Source organism: Helianthus annuus, chromosome 7, assembly GCF_002127325.2.
Source record: "Helianthus annuus cultivar XRQ/B chromosome 7, HanXRQr2.0-SUNRISE, whole genome shotgun sequence".
NCBI lineage: Eukaryota > Viridiplantae > Streptophyta > Magnoliopsida > Asterales > Asteraceae > Helianthus > Helianthus annuus.
Window position 1 is genome coordinate 130,935,234 of NC_035439.2, and position 15,024 is coordinate 130,950,257.

The following is a 15,024-nucleotide window of genomic DNA, read 5'->3' on the forward strand; positions in this document are numbered from 1 at the left end:
ATATACCTATACATTGCACTTACACGTTTAAAACCGGCAAAAATACGCGAAAACGGCAAACTAGAAACTTCGTGCAACTGGGCAAGACCTTTCGCACGGAGGGACTATACACCTTCGTGCGAATGGCCCAACCCAATCGCCTGAAGCCCATTCGCCCAAAGCCCATCTCGTTCCAAGCCCACTTCCAGCCTATAAATACGAACACCCTAAACCCTAAACCTTAACCCTCATTTCTCAACTTCCACACTCCGAAATTCTCTCCAATTCATAATGAAAACATGACTCATAAAATCAAGTACTTGAAAAAAAATTCTATGTAGTGTGGCTTCAATCACCACGGGAAAGATGGTGTTTGAAAGGGAGAGCCGGTAAGGATTGGTTATGCTTGTTTTTAGTGTCGATCATAGAGATGTATGGGATCTTACCTGATAATTTAAACTTCGAGACCACCATAACTTGGGATAATCCCTTCTTTAATATTCATATATCATCATAACCAACTTACGTATGGTTGATTTAGGGTCATATTCATAAAGATTAATAATCTTTTAACGTTTATCGGGAGACTCAAACGGGAGACTCAAACCTTCAACTTCAGGAGGATCACCACAGAACATAATATTGGACACGATGACACAATGTAGTGAAAATATATAAAATAAAAAGAGTAAAATGCATGGATAGTCCTTGTGGTTTGTCAAAGTAACACCTATAGTCCCTAACTTTTCAAAATTACACTCGTGCTCCCTGCGGTTTAACAAGTTGTTACTCGGATAGTCCCTAGAGTGAATGATCGTTAGTTATCTCAGTTAAGTGCGTTTGAAATGACATAATTACCCTTGCTAAAAGAAAAACAATTAAAAATATATGAATAAACTTATTATTATTATGTAGGCCCCACCCCTGTTTTCCTCACCCCGGCCACCATTTGTCGACAACCACCACCGGACCATCACCATCACAACATGAACCACCACCACCTGGTCCACCAACATCACACCATGAACCAAAACAAAACTTGCAACAATCTCAAAACAAATTGCAATCACCAATCATCTCTTTTTAACTGAATCTCTTCATAAAAAATAATCAGATCCAAACCTGATTTTAAACAATCTTTGTCCAACTTTTTAGTTCTCTTCTCGGATGAAACCCGCAACTAATCCCATCGGCAGATAACTCATAAATCATAACTCGTCTTTGGTGTGTAATTTTGCTTCCGGTAGTGAAGACGGTGATGCACGATGGTGGTGGACGATAAAAATTAAATGGCGGCTAAGTCAATTTATTAAACATGAAGGAGGAACAAAGATATTCTTGTATAAAGCTTTCGTAAAAAGGTTTTGGAATCAAGCATTTCGCACAGACATACATAGCCATCAGTCACCATTGATAAAAATCTGCACCTTCTCTCTCTGAGGTAACTTACTCTTTGACCTTTTCTTCGATAACTTTTTGCAGAATCGTTATTCTCACGTTGCTCAGTAATGAATTTCTATTTTGTCAGATGAAGTATTAGGGTTTATGTACAAAATACTCCTAAATTCTTAATGAAATTAGCGTTTTTACTCCGAAATCGTAGATTGACGATAATTAAATGGAATTCAATGGTGGTGGTGGTCAGGGTGAGTTGGGGATTAGATTGCAGGTTGGGGTTTCAGGTGGTGGTTTTTGGGTTGTCAGGTCGAGTTGGGGGAAGATGATGGCTGCTGAGGTTGGTTGTATATGTTAGCTGTTAGAGTAGATGGTGGATCTAAGGTGAACGACGAGTGGATAGTAGTGAGTTCTGGAGGTTGCAGGTAGGGGTGTTCAAAAAAATCCGGATCCGAAACCGAATCCGAAATATCCGAAAATCCGTATCCGAAATATCCAAAATTTCGGGTATCCGAAAATTCGGATATCCGAAAATCGGATAATCCGAATTTTCGGATTCGGATTCGGATATTAATTTCAAAAATTTCGGATAATCCGATTATCCGATATCCGAAAACTAATTATTTTTTTATAAATATATATAGTATATGAGCATTATATTTTGTTTGAAGTATTATAAAAGTTAGTAAAAAAGTAGTAAATAATTGTATTCGTGTGAATTTATGATTGTTTTTAGTTTTAAATATTGGAAAATTTATAAAATCGAATATAAGTTTAGTTTTAATCTATACACGAAACGGATTTTTTGATTTTCTTTTTATAAATTCGGATATCCGTTTGGATATCCGAATCCGTATCCGAAAATCGGATATCCGAAAATCGGATATCCGAAGTTTCGGATACGGATTCGGATATCAATATTCACTATCCGAAATTTTCGGATATCCGGTTTTCGGATATCCGAAAACCGGATAATCCGATCTTGAACACCCCTAGTTGCAGGTGGATGGAGAACAAGGATAGGGTAGGGTAGGGTGGGGGTGATTTACTTAAACTAAAAAAAGTGAGCTCCACTTATAACTCTTTTAGAGAGGGTAATTATGTCATTTCACACCCACTTAACTGAGATAACTAACGGTCATCCACTCTAGGGACTATCCGAGTAACAACTTGTTAAACCACCGGGAGCACAGGTGTAATTTTTAAAAGTTGAGGACGATAGGTGTTACTTTAACAAACCACAGGGACTATCCGTGCATTTTACTCAAATAAAAACAATTTAGACTACTAAATGTCATGATAAACTTTTGCAAGGTCATACAAAATTCAAAATTTGGGCACAACACTAAGAAAATAACCATCAAAAAATTAATATTGATGAAACAAGAAAATACTTGATTCCAAGATCCTCCTCAGTCAAACAAACTGAATCCCATGTCCTGCAAAATAAATAAAAAAAAATTAGCAACAAAATCAAAATCAACTTATAAACATATAAGAACTCAATCAGAATTCAATGAACATCAAACAAACAATTGAAATTCAAAGATGTTAAAAAATAGCTTACATCATCAGACTCTTCTTTCTCTTCGACCTTTTCTTCTTTCTTTGACTCAGCAGCGGCGGCGGCTGCAGGGGCAGCGCCACCACCAGCTGCAGCAGCAACCGCAACACCGCCACCTCCTGAAGGAACTGAAGCTAACTTTTCCCTTCCTGATGCAATTAGTTCAGTGATATCTTTACCCTTAACCTCTGACAGCAACAATTCAATTTTATCATCATCGCAATCAGCTCCAACTGCATAACATAACACAAGTTACGTCAATTAAATTATACAATCGGTGATTCTATTTCAATACAAGTCATTGCCTGAAATCAAAACATTATCTACTTCTAAAATCAAAAGAATCAAAATCACAAAAGTCTCCGGACTTTATGCAAACGTGGAAGTTACAAACTAAAGTAGCTTGAAACCAAAATGGTGTCTTTATTATGGGTTTGTTAATCAATAAGTTACCAGTTATCAAATTTACAAACTATTTATTATCTCTCAATCATAACCTGAGTATGAAAAACAGAAACCCAAATCACAAAAGCCCTCTAATTTTATGCAAACATAAAAACTACCAGCAAAATTAGTTAAATCCACAAAAATGTCTTTCTTTTTTTACTGATTAATTCATTGATAGGTTACGAGTTATCAAATACACAAATTCCTAATAGCTCGTAAACAAAACAAGCAGTTTATAATGACTCAATCATAAGCTACTTATGGCAAACAAAATTCAAAATCACAAAAATCACCTGATTTTATGGAAATATAAAAATTACAACAAAAGTAGCTTATATCTAAAAAATCACCTTCCATATTATCAGTTTGTTCATTAGGCCATCCGTAGTCATAAAGCCCTTTGTGGGGCGTTATGCGACACGTGTCATGCCACGTCACACAGGGGCTTTATGGGGCGTTATATCACTAGAGCCCGTAGTCATAAAGCCCCTACCCATCATAATTTTCGTTTTTATTAATTAATTATAAAAACCCATGTTTTTTTGTGATTGGTCCAATTTTGAAAAGCATCTCCAAAACGCCGTGATAATAATGGCGCCTCCCCCAAATTTCTGAAACATGGCGCCCCTCGTTTTGGTGTTCGGGGCGCTATGGGGGCTTTATGAAGGAAAAGGGCGGTATATGGAGCCCCATTACACATGCTCTTATATGTTGCCAGTTATCAACTTTACAAATGTACTGGATGCTCATACACAGAACAAACAGTTTTTTTATCATTTAAACCTCAACCATAATAATCTACTTATGGCAAACAAGAATCAAAATCATAAAATTCAGCTGACTCTACACATATATAAAAGCCTCAAAACAAATAATTGCTTGAATCCAAAGTGATTTCTCCTCTTTATTATCACTTTACTCATTGATAAGTCACTGATTATCAGTTTCACAAAGGCATAATTGCTCATAAACATAACAAAACACAATATACCTATGGCAAACAATGATCAAAATCTAATCATACACATTGCAAAATATCTACAAATAAACATAACATATAGCTACAATACAATATAATTTGATTATTATCATACAAGTGTTGCAATTCATCAAAAATTCAATCGACATCTATTAATTTACCTGAACCGAGGATGCTCTTCAAATCCTCAGCAGACGGAGAGGTGTTACCTCCCAACAAAGCGAGCAAATATGCAGCAACAACCTTCATTTTGCTACATAAAACAACACAAAACTATCAAACAACTGAATATTCGCACTAATTTACTTTACATTTACAGGAACTGCAAGTAGTCACACTATGGCACACGATTCGATTCAGAAAAGGCTTACAATTTCGTAAATTGAAAAAATTAACGGATGAAATTGAATAAACGAAGCGTGTAACCGTCCGGACGATCGATAAATTAGATGTGTAGATCAGATGGAAGAAGATACCTGTGAAAAGTGTTACTGCCGCTGTGTGATTTGCTTGATTTGTGTGGTGAGTTCTGCGGTCGGCGTGAAACCCTAACCCTAGTTATAACAGTTAAGGTCTTTGCTTCATTGTTTGTGGGCTAGGTTTGTTGTGATAACTGGGCTGGCCTAAATGGCCCATTATTTCATGAAATAACAGAGAAATAGTTATCATTAAAAATTAAAAACTCTGACTAGCCTCTGATTAGTTGCTGACTAATCGTTAGTTCTAGGTTCACTAGGTAATTTTTATCTAATCATTCAATTAATCAGTAGGCAGTCAATAGTGGTCAAATCCAGTTCTAATTGGCCAAAAATCGGTGGTAGTCTTGCGATTTCAACCAAATTTAGGCAAGATTTTTTTACCAAAGCTTGTAAATTTCGGCAATTAATCCTATCTACTTGAAAATATGGGTCGAATAAGGTGTTAAAACTTGCCTACTAAAAAAATACATATAAAAATGTGTGTATATACATATAAAACTGAAAATTATATATAATATCTCAATCTGATTAATCGCTATTAATCCTAATTAATCCTATCTACTTGAAAATATGGGTTGAATAAGGTTTTAAACCTTTTCTACTAAAAAAATACATATAAAAATGTGTGTATATACATATAAAACTGAAAATTATATATACTATCTCAATCTGATTAATCGCTACTAATCCTAATTAATCGCTTGTCGGTATCTCACCGGCCGACTAGCGCCTAACGATTCTTACAACCTTGGTTATCCTACTGGTTTTCATACAAGTTTACAAAGTAGATGCGTACAAAACGGCTAAAAACTAATCGAACTGTTTTCTTTATTATTGAAAATATAAAATAAACCGGTTAGGTTAATAGCTGATTTTGCATGGTGAAATCCTAACCTACTATAATCGATTAGGTTAAAAATCTGTTTTTTTTTTGTCACCTGTTTAAAAAATAAAAAACAAACAGAAAAGAAAAAACAAAAAACAATAAAATACCAGAATACGTAATAGAAACTCAATAAACTTCGATTTTATATATATAAACTAGTTGATGACCCGTCCGCATTGCGGGGCTATGATCGAATAATTTTCAATCAATTAAAAAAACACAACTATAATTTTGCTAGGAAAGACACTAAAATGATGATAAGACCGTAATTTTGGGCTCAGGGCAAAACTGTAATTTTTCAGGACTAATGAGCGAGTTTTAGGCAGCTCTTTGACACGAAAAAATAAATAAATGGAGTAAACCAGTTAAAACAAAAAAAGATGGGAAAAACGTAATTTTGAACCGAGGGCGAGATGATAATTTTAATTTAGGGATGAAATCGTAAATTAAAAGGACCAACGGGGGAGTAGCAGGCACCTGCCGGCATGATTGCAATTTTACACTGGGGGCAAAATTGTAATTGAACCAGAAAAACAAACAAAAACGATGGAGAAAATGTAAATTTAAGTTGAGGGAAAAATCGTAACTTGGCTGTGAGAAAAAAAAACTAATGGCATAACTCTAAATTTAAACGGAGAAAAATCGTAATTTTTAACCGAGGGCGAAATTGAAATTTTTAGCTGGGAGCAAAATAATACATTTATTTTTAAGTGGGAGGTAAAAACATAATTTAAAACCGATGGCAAAATCATAATTTTAAGGGAAAAACTAATGGTAAAAGTGTAAATTTGAACGGAGCAAAATCTTATTTTTAACCGAGGGCAAAATCGAAATTTTTAGCTGGGAGCAAAGGCGCAAATTTATTTTTAAGAGGGGGCAAAAACATAATTTTATACTGATGGCAAAATCGTAATTTTAAGACGGGATAAAATCGTAAACTTGTTAGGCCAATAAGGGAGTGTCAGGCAGCTGCCAGACACTATTCTCTCTGACGCCCATTTCAACCAATAGAGAGCAGAAGCTATTGCCCCTCATGTGAATTAAAAAAAAAAGAAAAAGAAAAAAGAAAAAGCCAAAGTGGCCGCCACTTTTGGCCAACCACCGAAGACAACTATTCCCGCCGTCCTTTTGATTTGTATGTGTTGGAAATGAGCTACAAAATCATAATAACTCGTTAACCCAAAAAACTAGTTAAAAAACACTTGCTAACTGGTTCTTGTTATAAGCAAGACCGGTGGATGTGGATGTGGGCGTGGGTTTTGGGTAGGGCTGTTCATGACCCGAGCTAGGGCAAGCTTGGGCTCGGCTCGAGTATAAACCGAGCTGGCTCGGCTCGGCTCGGATTTGAAACCGAGCTGAAAATCTAAGCTCGGGTTCGGCTTGGTTTTAAACAGAGCTGGCTCGAGCTGAGCCGAGCTAGGCTCACTTTCTAACCGAGCCGAGCCGACTCGGCTCACTTGCAAACCGAGCCATATCGAGCGAGCTTTTTCCGAGCTAAATCCGAGCGAGCTTTTTGGACAGCCCCTGTTTTGGGCATTTTGGGCGTTTTGGCCCTTTAAGCCGGGTTCTCCACCCTGAGTTGACGTTTTGGTCAGCGTTGCCCGCTTGGCGTGGAGATTTTGCCTGGCGTGGGGGCGACATGACGGGCTGTGGTTGGCTGGTTCAATGTAGGGTTTTTTTAATTTTTTTTTTTTTTATAGTTTTTTTTTAAATTTTCACATGGCTAGCGACGCCCTACCACACCCTTAATTTTTTAGTACCAGCTTGTGGATCTCACCCTCGCCTCTGTCGAGCAATGCCCCCAATCCAAGCCCCTCCATACCCCGCAGCCTAAGATCCTAAATCGATTCCTAACCTATGGTTTTTTCAACCAGTTACTAGTGTACCAGTTACAAACCAGTGTTAAATTATGGTTTCGATTAATAACCGGTTGTAGTTGCTGAAAACGGTTTTTGCACACCCCTGTTACTAGTGGTTCAACTCTTTTTGAAAGGCTATAATACTTTTACGGTAGCAAAGTAAATAAATCTTGCGAATTCAGATCATTATCATGATTTATAAAATAAGTTTTGATCTGTAAATTTTCATTAGCAAGAGCTGTTTCAAACTTTTATAGCCCTAATCTTCAACACTAGTCAACAACTTAAAAACAAAAACCAACATCAAGTAAATAAACAAAAGCATTTCCTACAACCACCAACAGATTCAAAAAAAAGTGTCCATCTGTTGCCACTTAACACATTCAGAAATCCTAAATTCAACCCACCTACAATAACATCAAGTCTTTCTTCAACATACCCAAAATTTTCAAACACTTGTATTTCAAATTTAAACCATACATTCTCTCTCACTCTTCCGATTTCTTCTTTTTCTTATCTTTCTTCTTCTTACTCGGTTTTTCATCTTCCTCTTCTTCATCGTCAGCTTCCGCATGCTTTCTCTTCTTTTTCTTCTTCTCGACATTCTCCTCCTCGACAGCTTCTTCGGTTGCATGTTTCCTTTTCTTCTTGTCTTTCTTCTTACCGACGTCTTCTTCTGCCGCAGCGGTTTCTTCTTCTTCGGCAACGGCTTTCTTCTTCTTTTTCTTTTTATCTTTTTTCACCTCGTCGGATGGTGGTGCCGCTATCTCTGTGTCTTTCTCAGCCTCTGCTTCCATCCGCCCGAGAACCGAATCTGCCGCTGCATTGTAAGTCTGCAAAATGTTCCAATATTGTTTTATACAACACTAAGTAAGCATTTGTGTAGTAAAGGTGACAACTTTGATATTTATAATTTAGAACGGGTCCAAACAAGTTTTTTTATCTCAAACGGGTCAAAAACCTCCTGGATCGTCATTAGGGATGAACTTTTTTTCCCAAATACACGTACCCGTACCAACTTTAGATATTCGGTACATGTATCGGTACCCAGTTTTGTTGATTTTAGTATTTGGTTCTTTCGGTACAGTACGGGTAAAAATGGTGCTGGTGCCGAATTTATATAGAACTTCAAAAGTTTTTTCTTTATATACGGGCACCCATGTCATATTGGTACTTGTACCTATTTTGCCTATTTGGTACCCGTATTGTATTGGTACGAGTAGCGATTTGACCTATTTGGTACCTGTACGGGTACTCAAAAAATAAAAGTAAATCAAAGTGGTACCAAAGTGGTACGGTATTTGGTACCCAGTTTTGTTCAGATTCATTTCAGTACTGGTATTTTCGGTACTGTACCGATCCCATCCCTAATCGTCATCATCAAAGATTTAAATTTGTGGTGTAATATTTAACACCAATGCGTTTAACTTATTATTAAAAAAACAAAAACAAAGACGTAAGTAAGTGAAGATAATGGGAACGAAAAATCACCTTTGCAGGGGTGATCATTGCTCCGTCTCCTTTCTTGAAATCCTTGTTGTATGCTTCAATCTTCGGCTTGCCTTTAGTCGTTCCCGCAGAACGTCCAAGTTCCCGACCTTCAAGACTTCTTAATCTCGCTTCAAGCTAAATTAGCAATAAACGTCTATCAACATTTTCGCACAAAAAAAAACATCTCATGACAAAACAATATCGAGAATACCTTGAGACGATTCTCTATCCCCATAGAATTATCTTGGTTATCACCAAGAGCATCACATCGAATAGCCAACGCTGTTTTAGCCGCAAGAGAACGTGAAATTTTCCCCTTATGTTTCGGTGCCGCTTGACCGATTAAACTCGCATGATAAATAAGCCCGTATTTAGGGGTTGCGTGTTTTGTCTTTAAAGCCCTAAAAAGAGCCTTTTCGGCACCGAGAATCTGAACTGTACTCCCGGGCTGTTTTGCGAGATTCAACAAACTACCTCCGTGAGCAATAAGACGAGCACCGACAAGTTCTCCGACAATAGCGGTCAGATTTGGAGCTATCGTATTCATCCTGCTTTTTAAATAATCGTACAATTGTGCACGGTATTCCGAAAGAGATAACACTTGATCACACAGATCCTTAATATTAATCAAATCAAGTTCGCTGACTTCGGTTCCCATAGAAACTACAGCAGCCTCTTTTAACTCCGCTTCAATCTCTTCCGACAATATCTATTATTAATTAAAAATTCATTAGACGATATAAATAAACTTATGTATAAAAAGACGAAAAGGGTAAAATTGTAAAAAGATATGTTAACTGTTAACCTCGGAGAAATCAAGTTTTGCAGCGTTTGTGCGGTAACCCATGAGCTTCACTGCCTTGGCGTAAAGAATATTGTCTTGTACGATCTTAGCAAGCTCGGGAAAATGCCAACCGTACCACTCGCGAACCCTCATAGCGTAAGTGTTAAGCTCTTTATCGAGATCGTCTAACAAGCCAATAGCTTGAATGATCATTGTATCCACCTAATACAATCATATTTACAAAACAAACCTTTCAGAATCATACATATACAATAACCATATAATTATTATTAATAAATGGAAATAACATTACCTTATCTGGGCTGAACTTAAGCTTGTATCTTGACAAACTATGAGACAAACCCAAGCTCATCGGAGCTAAATCTTGGGCACCTAAACCGGTTATGAGTTCGGTCAGTTGACTTCTTACGCCCCTCATAAGTTCCATAACGGTTTGGTTATGAACACAGTCGATTTGCTGCGATAACAGTTAGTTTGAGACTAAAATCCATATACATTTAAAAGAAAGTACAACTTTTTTACCAAATGTACAACTTACCAACTTCTCCTTGATAGCATTTCCAAGTTTCGAATCCGCAACCGCCAACGACTCACCGTCACAATGCGCGCGCAAGAACTTGCGTAAACCTTTGCTGGGCTTGCTGTCGAGCAACAGAGTAGCTGCCGATAGCGCTTCTGATGTGTTCTCAAACTTGGAAAAAGCTTTTAGCTTTACAATCTGTTTAAAAGTTGAGTTCATAAGTACATATTCGATAAACAATCATAAAAAAAAATAACTTTCATGAACAAGCATATATATTCTTAAGAATCATAACTCAGTTCTTGATTTAAAATATAGGTGCATAACAAACGTAAGCTTCAGACCATAATGGCAAAGAGCGCACAGAAAATCAGCACGAGTCGCAGTTTTGAAGTACGCGGTTGTTACGAGGAAGGTTTTGTGCATTAGAGTGTATGTATACATAGGTTATTTACACATTCAAACCATATATATTGCTTCTATATGTCCAAAATTTTGGGTATCTGATTAGGGCTGCAAACGAACCAAACGTTCGGCGAACAGTTCATGAACCGTTTGGCGGGAAGTTCGTTTGTTTAGTTAAATGAACAAACATGAACAGAGGCCGTGTTCGTTCGTTTATGTTCGTGAACGTTCGGTAACGTGTTCGTTTGTGTTCAATACTTCATTAGTGTTTTTAGTTTTTATATTTATTTAAATACTTCAAAATTCGGACAAATTAAATATCTAATAAGTGTTGGTGTATTATATATTCTGTTCATGAACGATTGTTTGTGTTTGTTTGTTTCCATTTGTGTTTATGAACATTAGTTTGTGCTCATTTGTGTTCGTTAACGTTCGTTGCCTAAAATTAACAAACAAACACGAACAAGTTCATTTCCTTAACAAACAACACGAACATAAAATCTCGTTCGATAAGTGTTCGTGAACGGTTCGCGAACACATATATTTCTTAACAAACGAACACCAACAAGGTCTTGTTCGTGTCCGTTCGGTTCGTTTGCAGCCCTAATAATATGTGTCATCTTCTTCAACTAAAAGATTAAATATTCAATCTACAAAAGCTAAAAACTTGACAAAACAAAAACAAAAAAATACAAAAAAGGTACTAAAATACCTGTCTAGCTGTATCTGCAGACGAAAACTCCTTCCACAGATCCTGTAAACACATGTTTAATACGATCAGAAACACACATATACATACATACATACATGCATAAATATGTATATACTTACATCGACTTTGGAAAGCTTTCCTTCATCCAACACTTTGAAAAGGGCAAAACCCGCTGGGGTTTCGAAAAGAACTAACATTTTCTCGAAATTACTCCTGAAAAAGTGAATAAAGTTTTCAACTTTGATGCAGAAGAAGCTACAGATATTGAAGATTATTGAAGAAATTGGCGAACCTAGAAGCCGCTTTACCTCAGAAGAGTTGCAGCCGCTTGTGGTGGAGGAGGAGGAAGAGAAAGAATTAGGGTCTAGGGTTTAAAGGAAAGGGAGGCAGTGTGTATATAAATATCACTTTTTTTTCTTTTTCTTTTTTCTTTTTTTTTTCCTTCTTTCCTTTCTATAATATAATTTCAAACTAGTGGGATTCGTCGAGCGTTGTGGCGGGAATTCGATCGGTGTTGTTTTGGTTTGTTACAACAACACATGTATGATATCAATGCTCAATGTAACAACTGAAAAATATACACCTAAGATGATATCTACAAATGTTTTTTAACAATCGAAAATCCTAACAACGAATAACGATGCCGAATCGGATAATACCAATACCGAACTTATGTTCGATTCGTTTGTGATGACACCAGACGTTATTGATTCGGTTCATATAGCCTTTAACTATAGCATTAAAATAATGAAAAGAGTAAATTGCACCAGTTTATATAAAAATCAACTTTTATCAAGACGTAAATAAAAGTAAGCATGTCACAACGGTATATTAGGAAATTTTTAAAGCATTTAACTATATTATTAAAATAACAAAAAGAAGTCAATTGCATCTATTTATATATAAAAAAAACAAAACCATGATACAACTTTGGGACATATATATTTGTGTTTTTGGGACATATATATTTGTGTTTCGATCACTTGTATTTTACTATTCATAAATTGGTTTTTAGTAAAGTTCATGTTGAAACATAGATAAAAGAGTAAATTACCTTTTGAGTCCCTGTGTTTTAGTGGTTTTAACCACTTGAGTCCAAAATCAAAAAGTTTAACGCTCTGAGTCACTAATCACTCATTTTATAACGTTTTGAGTCCAATTTTGTTCAATTTCTAACGTTTTGAGTCAACTTTGTTAAAAAAATGGACTCAAAAAGTTATAAAAAAACCGTCTAGGGACTCAGGGCTTTATACCTTTTGATTTTGGACTCAAATGGTTAAACCACTAAAACACAAGTACTCAAAAAGTAATTTACTCTAGATAAAAAAAGAACATTTTAACTGCATAGTCAAATATTCAGAAAACACCGTATTTTAAAAAGTTATAAACACTGTTACATTGAAATACTAGCTGATACTAGACAGTGACATCTAGCAGTCTAACAACCTCTAAACACTGATATTAGACAAACACTGTTACATTGAAATACTGATAAGTAAAACACTGATGCTTCTATCTGTTGTTGATGCTTAAGCACTGATGATGTTGAGCAGTGCTTACCTCTTAGGTTGACCAGGCCTTTGATTCAGCAGTACTTTGTCTTCAACAATAATTTGACAGTCAGCAGTTGATAAGTCTTGACAGTCTTTGTAATCAGAAGTCTTTAAAAGAACAGTTGTTGAGCATGACAATCTTTAGGATCATCAGCTATTAGAAACCACTGTTATTGGAGGGAATTAAGTTCAGGCATTGCTTATTGTTGATCAGTTGTTTAGAACCAGTTTTGGCTTTCTGTATCATCTATTCTTCAAGGAATGATCACATGGGCCAACAATCTCCCCCTAGAACAGATGATGCCAAAACACTTCTTTATTTTGATCTTTATTCTCTCATTAGCTTTTCCCGGATTTGCCCTTTGAATTGGAGCTCAAAATCCAAGGAATCAACATCATCTTCATCCCTATCAAGTTGTAGGTTCAACAGATCTTGGAGGTCATTTACATCCTGGCCTAATGCATCCTCCCTTGATAGCTTTACAACTCCTCCATCAGACTTGGGCAAAGTCAATACGTGGGTCTGTTTGTCTGATTTCCACTTTAGTATTTTTGGGTCTGATGGGTTTCTTGGGAGAATCTTGATCTGTGATGAGTTTGTGGATTGAGGTCTGCTAGACAACCTTTTGATGTTTCAGTGAATAGCTTGAAGTTTTAAAGAAGCATTATCCAATGCATACAATAATTGATTTTTGATATCCTCTTTTCTGATATCAGCTTCTCTCTTTCCATCTTCCTCATCAATCTGCTGCTGTCTTTTTCTTTGGTTTAAGACATGGATGGATACATCAGATGATGTGACAACTTTTTAAGAGATATGGTCTGCTGCTGAGGCTTATCAGTGGTTTGATCTTTGTACACTGGCTTCTTAGGAACATTAGGATCCGATTCTCTTAGTTTTTCCAACTTATCATAGATTTGATCAACATACTACCTAGATCATCTTCCAATGGCCCTTGCAGTCCCATACTTAGCTGCTACAAGCTCTGCTATCTTTCTCTTGTACTCCAAAACAATATCAGCCCCACTTTCTTAAATTTGTTCCAGTTGGGAGCAGGCTTTCTCATAAAAGGATCATTTTTCATTCTTTCACATCTGTTTGCTTCTTCTTTAAGAGCTGTAAGAGACCAGTATTTTAATTGATGCTCGTAGGCTTGGTAGGGTTTGTCTCTCATGATAAGTTCTATGAAATCTTTCCTCGGTTCCTTTTGAAGATCAGCAGTTGGTGGCAAATTTGACATCTTCTTACTTAGGTCTCTTGCAAAGTCTTCTAGTTTCCTGACTTTACTTAGCCCATGTTGCATTCGACATAATAAGTTGTTGTCTCCTAACCCTTTACTCTCTTCTTTTGCTATGTTTTCAACTTGTTTGGCTTTCAATTACAGACTTACAGATACTCATTAATGTTTCTTGGAATTCTGAAACCATGAAGAGATGGGAAGGTTGTTTTGAATGGATCATCCTCTGTATAAAATTGTAGCATTTCACTTTGAACTACAGGGAGTTCCAGAGGGTATTGTACTGCCAATGGTATGTCTCGTGGGGTGTGATCAATGGGTGGTTGATTAAGTGGATTGATTGTTGGTGATGAAGGTGGAATGAATGGTTTAGGTGAAGTTTGGATAAATGGTGTAGATGATAAAGGAGTAGGTGCAAGTATTTCTTTTTCATCCTTTTCTTCTTCATGCACCGTGAACTTCCTTTTTCTTGTGTAAACAGATTTTAGTGTAGGAGGAGTTTTTGAAGGAGAATGGACTATAGGTGTAAGGGTTAATTGTGATGGAAATTGAAATTTTGTGGAATCAGTGGATTGACTAACAACTGTTGAAACAACAGGTGTCTCAACCACTGTTGTCTTAACATCTGTTGAATCTTTTGTAGCATCAACATCTGTTTCAATGGAAATTAATGGTGGTGATGAGAATTTTGTTTTCTTCTTTTTTAGAGGTG

At 36.4% G+C, this 15,024-nt stretch overlaps 2 protein-coding genes across 4 annotated transcripts; both read right to left on the reverse strand.

The window, feature by feature from the left end:
* Nucleotides 1-2,599: 2,599 nt before the first annotated feature.
* LOC110868556 (60S acidic ribosomal protein P2) lies at nt 2,600-4,994 on the reverse strand. Of its 2 annotated transcripts, none has more exons than XM_022117749.2 (4): nt 4,841-4,994; nt 4,526-4,617; nt 2,942-3,171; nt 2,600-2,813 (listed from the first exon to the last, which is right to left on the reverse strand). In XM_022117749.2, exons 2-4 carry the CDS (start codon nt 4,611-4,613, stop codon nt 2,787-2,789), a joined length of 345 nt encoding a protein of 114 aa, XP_021973441.1. In that variant the 5' UTR covers nt 4,614-4,617; nt 4,841-4,994; the 3' UTR covers nt 2,600-2,786. The 2 variants fall into 2 exon arrangements, with proteins under 2 accessions (XP_021973441.1, XP_021973442.1); XM_022117750.2 differs by having other exon boundaries at nt 2,633-2,813; nt 4,736-4,901.
* A 2,878-nt stretch (nt 4,995-7,872) lies between these two features.
* On the reverse strand, nt 7,873-11,958 carry LOC110868558 (probable nucleolar protein 5-2). 2 transcript variants are annotated; one of them, XM_022117751.2, is made up of 9 exons: nt 11,830-11,958; nt 11,641-11,734; nt 11,522-11,563; nt 10,423-10,602; nt 10,177-10,341; nt 9,885-10,085; nt 9,291-9,788; nt 9,080-9,214; nt 7,873-8,421 (listed from the first exon to the last, which is right to left on the reverse strand). In XM_022117751.2, the coding sequence occupies exons 2-9, from the start codon at nt 11,716-11,718 to the stop codon at nt 8,077-8,079; spliced, it is 1,644 nt and encodes a 547-aa protein (XP_021973443.1). In that variant the 5' UTR covers nt 11,719-11,734; nt 11,830-11,958; the 3' UTR covers nt 7,873-8,076. The 2 variants fall into 2 exon arrangements, with proteins under 2 accessions (XP_021973443.1, XP_021973444.1); XM_022117752.2 differs by having other exon boundaries at nt 11,814-11,955.
* Nucleotides 11,959-15,024: the final 3,066 nt, after the last annotated feature.

Bases quoted from the DNA above. Each gene is read 5' to 3' on its own strand.
- LOC110868558 (XM_022117751.2), bottom strand. From the start codon at position 11,718: ATGTTAGTTCTTTTCGAAACCCCAGCGGGTTTTGCCCTTTTCAAAGTG. The intron at 9,789-9,884 runs GTTAACAGTTAA...AATTAATAATAG, and splicing joins CAAAACTTGATTTCTCCGAG to ATATTGTCGGAAGAGATTGA. The intron at 8,422-9,079 runs GTGATTTTTCGT...AACATTTTGCAG, and splicing joins CAATGATCACCCCTGCAAAG to ACTTACAATGCAGCGGCAGA.
- LOC110868556 (XM_022117749.2), bottom strand. From the start codon at position 4,613: ATGAAGGTTGTTGCTGCATATTTGCTCGCTTTGTTGGGAGGTAACACC. The intron at 3,172-4,525 runs GTAAATTAATAG...TATGTTATGCAG, and splicing joins GAAGAGCATCCTCGGTTCAG to TTGGAGCTGATTGCGATGAT. The intron at 2,814-2,941 runs GTAAGCTATTTT...TTTATTTTGCAG, and splicing joins AGAAAGAAGAGTCTGATGAT to GACATGGGATTCAGTTTGTT.